The sequence below is a fragment of the Heterodontus francisci genome, chromosome 19 (assembly GCF_036365525.1).
Source record: "Heterodontus francisci isolate sHetFra1 chromosome 19, sHetFra1.hap1, whole genome shotgun sequence".
Taxonomy (NCBI): Eukaryota; Metazoa; Chordata; class Chondrichthyes; order Heterodontiformes; family Heterodontidae; genus Heterodontus; species Heterodontus francisci.
Window position 1 is genome coordinate 87,974,248 of NC_090389.1, and position 12,650 is coordinate 87,986,897.

General features: G+C 44.4%; 1 protein-coding gene across 1 annotated transcript; it reads left to right on the plus strand.

The window, feature by feature from the left end:
* The first annotated feature begins 10,271 nt into the window (after positions 1–10,271).
* h1-10 (H1.10 linker histone) lies at positions 10,272–12,351 on the plus strand. The gene has a single exon (XM_068052170.1). The coding sequence runs from the start codon at positions 10,476–10,478 to the stop codon at positions 10,992–10,994; it is 519 nt and encodes a 172-aa protein (XP_067908271.1). The 5' UTR covers positions 10,272–10,475; the 3' UTR covers positions 10,995–12,351.
* Positions 12,352–12,650: the final 299 nt, after the last annotated feature.

Here is a 12,650-nt window from a genome sequence, read left to right on the forward strand (position 1 = left end):
CCGGAGTTCCTTTAACCTGTCCTCTTGTCACTTTTTCCCCTCCTCTTTCTAAACTTTTGCTAGCCGTGTGCCAGCCTGTCCCTTTTTGTTCTCAGCGGGGGTCCCTTACAGTTCACCAGCCCTCTGCTGGAGGGTCCTCCTAACACCGGTACAGGACTTAGGGGTGCAGGTTTCACTGTAGGTTGGGGGTTTCCTCTCAACCTGGCACATGTGGCAACTCCTGCAGTACTCCACCACATCTTTGTGGAGTTTTGGCCAGTCAAACTGCTGTCTTATGCGGACTTTGGTCTTTTGTATATCGGCATGTACAGCCACTGTAGTCTCGTGGGCCCTTCTTAATATTTCTCTCCGGAACGTCAGTGACACCACTAACTGGTGAGGAGAACTCCATTTTCTCATCAGTACCACATTCTTTAAATAGTAACAATCAGGGACTCCCTCCGCTTCACTTTCAGACTGGGCAGCCTCTGCTAACTCTCACAATACTGGGTCAGCTCGCTGAGCCTCAGCTAGGGAAAATCCATATAATTCATTCCCTGGGTCTCCTAACTTTCCAAAGAAAGTCTCAGACAGACAGACCTGGTCATCTGCCTGCAGTGCCAATGCAGTCTCCTCTGGGGGAGCTGGTTTGATCATGGCCTGATCCACTACACATTCAGGGAAACTGCCGGGGACCGTCTCCTGCCACTGCCCTGTCTCTCTGACCTCCTGCGATCTTTCTTTCACTACTGGGGGTGCTACCACCTTCACCCCCGCAGATCATTACCTAGGAGCAGGTCAACCCCGTCCACAGGCAAACCAGGGACAATCCGTACGGTTCCCGATCCCAAAACTAGGTCGCACTCCAGGTGCACCTGATGTACAGGTGCAGGCATACACTGCCCTCCAATACCATTCACCACCATTCTGGTGTTCACTGCACTCTCTGGGGGAAAGGTCAGGCATTTTACCCAGTAAAAGGGATCTAGTGGCCCCTGTGTCCCTGAGAATTACTATGGGCTTGCTTGCCCCACTCGAAAGGTATGGGGTTACTTTCCTTTCAAACACAAACCCTGATAGCCTTCAGGAATCCTATTAGCTTTTCCTGCACTGGCCGTAGTAAGCTTCCTGGGTCTCACTCTTACTGCAGTTAACGCCACAGCTTGCTCTATGTTTTCCATCAGGGTCCCGTCTTCACGGAGCGGGTGTGCCCTGATTAACCCTACCGGTTTTCCCTTTAGTTTCCAGCAGTCAGATTTTAAATGCCCTGCTTTATTACAATGGAATGTACACAGGTCTCCGGGTCTCGCTCCTGCTCATCGCACCTTTTTTGTCTAGAGGAGGGCCCCCTGTGTCTCCTGCTTTCCTTTCTCTCCCAGGACTGCTTGGGCTTCTATCACCTTCCCACCCTTTGTCCTTTTCGGTTTGTGATGGTAATTAGGAAACCAACTTATAAATAAAAGCAAACTTATCAGCCAGAACGACTGCTTGCCGGGCTCTCTGGACCCTCTACTCCTCTACATGGGTCTTTATTGAGAGTGGGAGAGAGTTTTTAAATTCCTCTAACAGAACAACTTCCCTGAGAGTCTCATAGCTGAGCTGTATTTTAAGAGCCCTCAGCCACTGTTCAAAAGCCAGCTGCTTACTTCTTTCAAACTCCAGATAAGTTTGATTAGCTTGCTTTTTGAGAGTTCTAAACTTTTGGTGATAGGCTTCGGGTACTAAATCATATGCCCCGAGGATAACACTTTTTGGTCAGTTTATAATTTGATGAACTCTCATCTGGCAACAGCGAATAAACCTCATGGGCTTTTCCAGTTAGCTTGCTTTGTAGTAAAAGAGACCAGGTCTCAGCTGGCCATTTTAGCTGCCTTGCCAGTTTCTCAAAGGACACAAAAATACCTCTACATCTTCCTCATTGAATTTTAGAATTAGTTGTGCGAGTTTTAGTAGTTTTGTACCCAGCCCTGAATTACGCTCCTCCATATTGGCCATGCTTTTACTGGGGTTACTCTGTCGCCCCTTGTTAACTCAAGCCACTTCAACTCTCTTTCTTCGCATTCTTTCCGGAATATTCTTTCTCTCTCCTTCCTTTCATTTTTTTCACGTTCCTTCTGGAAGGCTCTCTCTTTCTCCCTCTCCTGCCTCTCTCTCTTTCTCTTTCCCTGTCTTTCAATTCAAGTTTCCTCTATTCCAATTGTATCTTTGCTAACAGTACCCTGTCGGATTCTGCTTCTAAGCCTGTTTCTGCTTCTTCAGATTCAAGGGAAAAATGGTTGGCCACTAGCCTTAGGAGTTCAGACTTCCTAGCCTTGCCACGTACAGTGATTCCACACTGCTCAGCCATTTTCCTCAACTCCTCCATAGACAGTGCTTTTAACTTATCCCAAGTTACTTCACCCTGGCTTGAGGAGCTACTAGCTTCAGTTGCAGACATGTTAGTATTCAATCACACACAACCACAAGAAAACCTGGACTGAAATCTTCCTCTTTTTTGTTTGGGAACAATATGACTTCCCACTTCCAATTTCTCTCGTTTGTCTGTGGGTAAAATTCCAGAAGCTGGCACATAATTTCTGTTACGACCAGATGAGGAAGATGTCTCGGGTTCCCTTTCAGCCTTCACTTGGTCTTACTGTAACAGGGTTTTATTTTAAACACACTGTGTTTTTAGCTCCCCTTTGGTGAATCCTTGTTCACCACTTTCCAATTATAAGGCAAAGAAATGAGCACAAACAGACTTTCTTAGGTTTAAAGAAGAAAAGTGAAACTTATTAAAACTTAAACTCTAATTCGGTTAACGCCTACGGATACACTACGTGCCCACACCAGCATGCATGCGTGATACACACATGCAGATAGGGACAGAAAAGAGCAGAAGAAAAATAAAGTGGAGAGGTTTGAGGCAATATCTGAAGAGTTTCTTATTACTGTGTTTCAAGCTCACTGTAGAGTCCTTTTGTAGGTGGTTCTTGCTTGTAGGTAATTCTTGCTTTTCGTTGGGGCCCAGTATTCATCTTAAACCTTGTTCACTGCAGGAGACCTTTCTCTCTTGTGGTTCATGTGTCTTCAATAGATTCCAAAGCTGGTGAGAAAGAGATAGGAGCAGACAGGACAGAGATGTTCTCAATCCAGGAGCTTTCTGACTTCAAACACTGTTTCTCTAATTTAAAACTCCCAGTTCAAAATTCTGCAACAGACAGTTTAGTTATGTGACTAAACTGGTCTGACCACGTCTGTTCTGTGTATTGGGAGAAGGGACTGGTTCCTTTGTTCCAACACTGTGTGCCAGTATGCAAAAATGTCTTTCCGGCTCGGGGTCTGGCAATTCCTTGTAATAGGCCCAGCAACAATTTGAAATTTAATGTCCATGTGGCGAAATTAATGTTCCTCATCCTTGGCAGGTGGGGGCCTGCATGACAGTCACCCATGCTGTTTAATGCCAAGGGAGAGTAGATAATGAGGTTGGCGCAGGAAGAGATTTACTGGAGAAATGTGGCTGCATCATAGGAGGCTGTAGCATATGGAATCTCAAGTATGCAGACGACACCACACTTATAGCCCGAACAAAGGAAGAGCTAGAGACTATGGCAGACCTAGTCAAAAGACACAGTGAGTTTTTTGGACTGAACATAAATGAGGCAAAGATCAATGTTATGGCTCTAGATGCACCGAGATAGAGGCAGTGGACCATTTCAAGTACCTTGGCCCAATGATAAACACCAAAGTTACATCCAAAAATGAATTCCAGGTTAGATTAGCTACGGCAAGAGGTCTGACCAGTGACGTAAGTAGTGTTGGAAGTCCAAAAGCATCAGCATGAACTTGAAAAAACATCTGGTACAGTCACTAGCGTGGAGTGTTGCACTCTATGGATGTGAGTGTTGGACTCTGAAGAAAGAGGATGAGAGGAAGATAACAGTTCATGAAATGTGGGTATGGCAGAGGTTGTTCAGAATTAGCTGGATAGACAGAAAGACAAATGAGTGGGTTAGACAAAGAGTAATTCAGGAATCAAAAGGGTCGCTAAGTACAGTTAGAGAGAGAAAGATAGCCAAGTGTGGACATTGGAAACAAAGACCTGACAGCTTTGTCTGGGCAACAATTGAAGGAGAAATTGAGAGAAAAAAACAGAAGAGGAAAAAATGGATGGATGGATGACATTGAGACGTGGACTGAGGGAGGTTTGAAGGAAGCCAGAGAAGAAGCAGGACGTTGCCAAAGGCACCATTAAAGGCCATGGTAACAAAGAACAAACGAGCACAGATTTACCAATAAGTTTTCAAGGTCATGTACTGATGTTAAAATTTATTTCATCCTTCATAGTTACCTGATGTATTAAACTGTATTCAACGTTGAAATGTTGGAATGCTGAGGTCATTTTGGTGAGTTTATACAAATGCATTGGGCTACTGTCTTGACGGTAATCAAAGCTAAACAAAGGGGAAATTAATGTTTCTACACATTTGAAATGACCTGGAAGCATTTGCATTCATTACAGACCATTAACTGTCCTATAATTACGTGATTTCTTGGCAAAAAAAAATGTCAGACTTTTTTGTCTTTGGCTACTAATTTCCAGACCTTTTGGTCGTTGGCCATTCTTCCCCCTGCTCCTAATCGTCAGTCTAAGATGCAATGAATTGCCTGCCTTCGGTTACATGCGAGTTCACCGTGTGGTGCTAAATTGAATTGTGCTAAAGTCCTTCAGTACAACTGCATCTCCATTTTAAAAGGGCTTCATTGATTACAAATCGTTTTGGAATATCCTGAATCTTGAAAGGTGTTAGCAGCACTGTGCGAGTCCTCTCACCACGTGGACTGCAGTGGTTCCAGGAAATAACCCACTTCCACCATCTTCTCAAGACAAGTGCAGACAGAGTCAATAAATGCCAATAACATGGACACCCCGTGAAATAATTTTTAAAAAAAGTTTAGATGTGTTTTCCAATAGAAACCGTTGACTGACTGCAGCTGCAGCTGTGAGGACACGTGCAGAGCCACATGTATTAACATTAGGAATCAAAGCCTTGCACACAATCTGGGTAAACATACTTCAGACGTGAATATTTACCATCCACCACTATTCAGTAATCAAGGAATGAAAGCATCAAACGATCAAATAACGCTCATCTTACAATTTTACCTGATAATAGCTTCGAGGTGGGTAATTACTGTGCTGTGCCCTTCTAGACGTAGTCAAAAACTCCAGGGAAGTAATAAACCCCCAGCAACTCATCTATATTTGAAGAATAAAAGCCAAATAAGGAGAAATTAGAAACAGAAAATTTATCACACAGAAGGAGGCCATTCAGCCCATTGTGTCTCTGCTTGCTGAAAAAGCACTATCCAGCCTAATCCCAATTTCCAGCTCTTGCTCCATGTCCCTGTAAATTACAGCAGCTCAAGTGCACATCCAAGTATTTTTTAAATGCAATGAGGGTTTCTGTCTCTACCACCCTTTCATGCAGTGAGCTTCAGATCCCCACCACCCTCTGGATGAAAAATTCCTCTTCAACTCTCCTCTAATCCTACCAATTAATTGACCTCTCTGCTAAGGGCAATAGGTCCTTCCTATCCACTCTATCTTGGCTTCTCATAATTTTATACACTCCAACTAAATCTCCCCTCAGCCTCCTCTCGTCTGAAGAAAACAAACCCAGCCTATCCAATCTTTCCTCATAGCTAAAATTCTCCATTCCTAGCAACATCCTCCATGGCCTTGTTCCTCCCTATCTCTGTAATCTCGTCCAGCCCCACAACCCTCCAAGATATCCGCGCTTCTCCAATTCTGGCCTCTTGAGCATCCCTGATTCCCATCGCTCCACCATTGGTGGCCGTGCCTTCAGCTGCCTGGGCCCTAAGCTCTGGAATTCTCTCCCTAAATCTCCCTGCCTCTCTATCTCTCTTTGCTCCTGTAAGATGCTTCCTAAAACCCACCTCCTTTACCAAGCTTTTGGTCATCTGCCCTAATATCGCCTTACGTGGTTTGGCGTCAAATTTTGCTTTATAATTAGAATTAGAATTTTTTTTAGAACATTACAGCGCAGTACAGGCCCTTCGGCCCTCGATGTTGCGCCAACCTGTGAAACCATCTGACCTACACTATTCCATTTTCATCCATATGTCTATCCAATGACCACTTAAATGCCCTTAAAGTTGGCGAGTCTACTACTGTTGCAGGCAGGGCGTTCCACGCCCCTACTACTTTCTGAGTAAAGAAACTACCTCTGACATCTGTCCTATATCTATCACCCCTCAACTTAAAGCTATGTCACCTCGTGTTTGCCATCACCATCCGAGGAAAAAGACTCTCACTATCCACCCTATCTAACCCTCTGATTATCTTATATGTCTCTATTAAGTCACCTCTCCTCCTCCTCCTTCTCTCCAATGAAAACAACCTCAAGTCCCTCAGCCTTTCCTCGTAAGACCTTCCCTCCATACCAGGCAACATCCTAGTAAATCTCCTCTGCACCCTTTCCATAGCTTCCACATCCTTCCTATAATGCGGTGACCAGAACTGCTCGCAATACTCCAGGTGCGGTCTCACCAGAGTTTTGTACAGCTGCAGCATGACATCGTGGCTCCGAAACTCGATCCCCCTACTAATAAAAGCTAACACACCATATGCCTTCTTAACAGCCCTATTAACCTGGGTGGCAACTTTCAGGGATTTATGCACCTGGACACCAAGATCTCTCTGTTCATCTACACTACCAAGAATCTTCCCATTAGCCCAGTACTCTGCATTCCTGTTACTCCTTCCAAAGTGAATCACCTCGCACTTTTCCGCATTAAACTCCATTTGCCATCTCTCAGCCCAGCTCTGCAGCCTATCTATGTCCCTCTGTACCCTACAACATCCTTCGGCACTATCCACAACTCCACCGACCTTAGTGTCATCCGCAAATTTACTAACCCACCCTTCTACACCCTCTTCCAGGTCATTTATAAAAATGACAAACAGCAGTGGCCCCAAAACAGATCCTTGCGGTACACCACTAGTAACTAAACTCCAGGATGAACATTTGCCATCAACCACCACCCTCTGTCTTCTTTCAGCTAGCCAATTTCTGATCCAAAGCTCTAAATCACCTTCAACCCCATACTTCCGTATTTTCTGCAATAGCCTACTATGGGGAACCTTATCAAACACCTTACTGAAATCCATATACACCACATCCACTGCTTTACCCTCATCCACCTGTTTGGTCACCTTCTTGAAAAACTCAATAAGGTTTGTGAGGCACGACCTACCCGTCACAAAACCGTGCTGACTATCTCTAATGTACTTATTCTTTTCAAGATGATTATACATCCTGTCTCTTATAACCTTTTCCAACATTTTACCCACAACCGAAGTAAGGCTCACAGGTCTATAATTACCAGGGCTGTCTCTACTCCCCTTCTTGAACAAGGGGACAACATTTGCTATCCTCCAGTCTTCCGGCACTATTCCTGTCGACAATGACGACATAAAGATCAAGGACAAAGGCTCTGCAATCTCCTCCCTAGCTTCCCAGAGAATCCTAGGATAAATCCCATCTGGCCCAGGGGACTTATCTATTTTCACACTTTCCAAAATTGATAACACCTCCTCCTTGTGAACCTCAATCCCATCTAGCCTAGTAGCCTGAATCTCAGTATTCTCCTCGACAACATTTTCTTTCTCTACTGTAAATACTGACGAAAAATATTCATTTAACGCTTCCCCTATCTCCTCTGATTCCACACACAACTTCCCACTACTATCCTTGATTGGCCCTAATCTAACTCTAGTCATTCTTTTATTCCTGATATACCTATAGAAAGCCTTAGGGTTTTCCCTGATCCTATCCGCCAATGACTTCTCGTGTCCTCTCCTTGCTCTTCTTAGCTCTCCCTTTAGATCCTTCCTGGCTAGCTTGTAACTCTCAAGCGCCCTAACTGAGCCTTCATGTCTCATCCTAACATAAGCCTTCTTCTTCCTCTTGACAAGCGCTTCAACTTCTTTAGTAAACCACGGCTCCCTCGCTCGACAACTTCCTCCCTGCCTCACAGGTACATACTTATCAAGGACACGCAGTAGCTGCTCTTTGAATAAGCTCCACATTTCGATTGTTCCCATCCCCTGCAGTTTCCTTCCCCATCCTACGCATCCTAAATCTTGCCTAATCGCATCATAATTTCCTTTCCCCCAGCTATAATTCTTGCCCTGCTGTATATACCTGTCCCTGCCCATCGCTAAGGTAAACCTAACCGAATTGTGATCACTATCACCAAAGTGCTCACCTACATCTAAATCTAACACCTGGCCGGGTTCATTACCCAGTACCAAATCCAATGTGGCATCGCCCCTGGTTGGCCTGTCTACATACTGTGTCAGAAAACCCTCCTGCACACACTGGACAAAAACTGACCCATCTAAAGTACTCGAACTATAGTATTTCCAGTCGATATTTGGAAAGTTAAAGTCCCCCACAACAACTACCCTGTTACTGTCGCCCCTGTCGAGAATCATCTTCGCTATCCTTTCCTCTACATCTCTGGAACTATTTGGAGGTCTATAAAAGACTCCCAACAGGGTGACCTCACCTCTCCTGTTTCTAACTTCGGCCCATACTACCTCAGTAGACGAGTCCTCAAAAGTCCTTTCTGTCGCTGTAATACTCTCCTTGATTAACAATGCCACACCCCCCCCTCTTTTACCATCTTCTCTGTTCTTATAATCTTGCTTTATAACACACCTGTGAAGCACCATCAGTCTTTTTAGTTTGAGCTGAGAAGGTTAAGTGGGGTGGGGGTGGTTTAATCAAGGTGTTTAAAATTATGTGGGGTTTTGTGGAGTAAATAAAGGAACGATTTTTCACTGTGGGTGTGTCGATAAACAGAGGACAAGACAATTGCCAAAAAAAGGAGCGCTGAGGTTTTTGACACAGTGAGTTGTTGTGATCTGGAACGTGCTGCCTGAAAGATTCAATAGTAACTTTCAAAAGGGAACTGGATTAATACTGGGCAGGAAGATTTTGCAGGGCTATGGGCAAAGAGCAGAGAGCGTATGACTAATCGAATAGCTCTTTCAAACAGCCAGTACAGGCACAATAGGCCAAATGGCCTCATTCTGTGATTCTATATTTGACACAGCCCTGGCACTGGGTGATGTGGGGGCGGTGGTCTGTAAAAAACTGTCAAAAATATCCACAAACAGCGGCACTCAGTGGCCGAGAGATAGTGCAAAAGAGAAAAGTGCCACTTCGTAATGACAGTGAAAGAGCAAATCTTTCTGTTACCATCGGTACCGGCATCAATTAACCACAAATGGGGAATAACTCCGTGATTTAAGGGATTGCAATTTAGGTATTTTTTGTACTGAAAAATCAAAAAAAATTTCCCGAAAGGAGACGGCGAGGAACGAGTTAAATATCAGTCTCCACACATTTCACCTCCAACTTGTTTCATTTTAAAACCCCACGCCCGCTCTTACAAAATAACTTCTGAAAAACAGACACATTCTCAGCGCAGCTTAAAGGCCAGTTTCACAGAACAAATCCCCGCAGAATCTCCATGATGAAAAAAAATGCAGCAGATTGTGACATCTCGAAATTGCATTATTGTCGATCAACTCGGATTTCCAGGGAACTTGATATTTTAAAGATTGGCAGAAATGAGTTGGCAGAACACAACTTGAAATAAAGTGGAGAAAATATTTTTAAATGATCAGGAATCATTTCTAAAGCAGATTGATCGAGAGAGAGAGAGAGGGAGATTTGCATGCAGATTATCTGTATCTTTTTAGATGCTGATTTCATGCAGAAATTGTAACTCACCCAAAAATCAGAGCCGCCTTTCCGTGAGCGGCCGCGTGGGGGCGCGCACTGTGTTAGTTGCAACAAATTAAAATGCAATTTATTGTAATGTTTTGCACCTAAAGAGGGTAAATGTGAGCCGGACAGCCGGTGCACCCTCTCTTTTACACCCGGCTGCTGCTTTGATCAGGATGCAACCCCCGGGTGGGTTCCAAAAGCCCGCTTAAAGGGGCGACCCCCATCTCTAGGCGCCTGGTGTGCATGGGGAGCCGGTGTTAGTTGCAGGATATTTTACCTTTGCAGTTTGCGGATCCGCTGCCCGCCCCGTGCATCCGGCAGAAAACAGCCTGGGCTGCAAGCCTGCCTGACCCCCGGTGCAATCCGGCCCCGGGTTCGGGCGAGAAGCCGGCGGAAAGGCGATGCAAGAAGCACAAGTTAATGCAGTTCCTGGCCTGGGCTGTTGATGATTTCATTTACGTTCGCTCCGAGCACCCAAATAAGCGGCTGCGCAAAAATATTCCGCAGCCAGAGAGCGAACAGTGAGAATATAAGAGCGGAGGAGCAGCAGCAGCAGTCTGTGCTGGCCGCTGCAGTCCAATTTTCACTTTGATTTTTTTTGCAATCGATATTTCTCTTTGCAATTAGCGTTTTGTTTTTTTTTTGCTTTGTGCAACAATTTTGGTTTTGCAATTGCAATAACATCCGGCCATGTCTGCAGAGGTGGAAACCCTGCCTGTTGCTCCCGCCGAAGAGGAGGGGGAGAAATGCCCCGCTCCCAAGGCAGGCTCCAAGAAGAAAAAATCCGGTAAGGGCAAAAACCAGCAGGGCAAATACAGCGCGCTGCTGCTGGAGATTGTACAGAGGCTGGGAGCTCGCAATGGTTCCTCCCTCACCACCATCTACAAGCAGGCGAAGATGGTGCCTTGGTTCAACGAGCGGCAGGGTCGCACCTACCTGCGCTATGCTTTGCGAGCCCTGGTCCTCAATGGTACACTGAACCAGGTGAAGGGCAAGGGGGCAAACGGCTCCTTCAAGGTCACCAAGAAAGGAGAAGCTGGACAGGCAGCCAAGAAGAAGAAATCCTCAGCCAGTAGCAGCAGATCAACCAAGAAATCCAGTAAGAAAAGCGGCAGCAGCAAGAAAGCAGAGAGCAGAAAGAACCCAAAGAGTCGCTCGGGCAAGAGTAAGAAAGGAAAAGGGAGCAGCAAGAAATCCAAGAAGGCTTAGAACCGACTTTGTGTTGTTGCAACATTTAAAAAAAAAAGCAGCTGACTTTTTATATTAACATTTTTTTTCGAGTCATTGTATATCACCTCCTTAGGGAGGTTATTTTTTTGTAGTTTGTGGTCCCATCATGTGCCGCCGAGTTTATTGAGAACGCGGGAAGATTTTCTTTGTGGTTTTTTTTTTGTTGCAAAGTTTAATGATATTTTAACCCCGGGATTCTGACAGTTTTTGGAAGTTTTGTTGTTTTATTTCCATTAACTAAGCTTACAACTGAGTTAATACGAATCATGATAACCAAACCTTTCGGGTAAAAAGAACCTGGTACAGAAAGTTAATTTCCTGTAGGTGGAAATTTTTTTGACAATTTATTTTGGAAAACTTTTAGGGAATGAAACTGAACTGTATCTTCAATTCGGACCCTAATAATTTGACTTTGGATCACGGGGATGCAATTTGGTTTTTTTTTTCAAATGGGTTATTAGATTTTTGACCCATTCATTTTTAAAACAAAAAACCGCGATAGGAATAAATAATTCGAAGTTCGATTTTTTTTTTTTTTTTGGACAAAAAAATTCGGCTGGTATTTTCAAATTTTTTTTTTTGTTCCCGCAGCTGTTTCTGGTCCACCCGATCGTTTTATTGCTGTTTTAAATTTTAGAGGAACCCGCTGATTTGCTGATCCTCTGTTGCCATGGTAATGCTGTCAGCCAATCACTATGTAACCAAAACAGTTAGTTACACTCGAGGCGAGAGTGTGATCTCGGCGCTGATTGGCGGCTGAAATGCCCTCTTCAATCTGTAAAGTCCTGCTTTAAATTCTTATCTGCACGGGTTTAAATGTTTTTAAACCCCTTGAGTTTTCCTTTCGAGACAAATTACAACAGGGCCAGGAAATAAAAGGAGTTTGTACCTGAAATGCAAAAAAGGGACCAAAGCTGAGAATGCATTTGCTTCCCCATTCCTTGCATATTTTTGAAAACCATCTGAGCTGTTTGCAAAGTGCTTTCCTGTTCTTTGCTAAATGCAAGGCGATAATCACTGGACGGTTTTAGCCTGGTCCGACTCAGTTCAGGTTGTCTTGACTTTGTAACCCAGTGTGACCCGCGCACTGCATGGATCTCGCCATGTGCCTTTCTTGTTTCGGGTTCAGAACGATTTATATTGGACATTACACTGCCAAGGGGGATCCAAGGGGAAAGCGGCGGTCCTTTGTTTTGAGATTTTCATGTTCCCAAGCGCATTTCTTGAACCAAGTATTGAGCAGTTTATATAATGTCAGAACTGTGGAGATGTTTAACGCTGTAACTAAACCTACAACCGTGTAGTATACAAAATAAATGTTTTCAAAAGTCAAGAACACTGGACTGTTTTTTTTTCTCCCTACTACTCGCCTACTTTGGCCTCCCTGTGGCAGACTAGTTCAGGAGTGAGGTCGGGAAGCACTTTGTCACCCACAAAGACTAGTGGAATTCTGGAACTTACCTCTTTTAAAAAAAAACTGGATACAGGGGGAGGGGTCAACTAAAACTATCAAAACTGAGATTGATGGGTTTTAATTCGGTAAGAAATGAAGTAATGACAATAAAAACTGAATGCTGGAAATACTCAGCAGGTCAGGCAGCATCTGTGGAGAGAGAAACAGAGTTAAGTTTCAGG

Excerpts from the sequence above, each read along its gene's own strand:
- h1-10 (XM_068052170.1), top strand. The coding sequence starts at position 10,476 with ATGTCTGCAGAGGTGGAAACCCTGCCTGTTGCTCCCGCCGAAGAGGAG.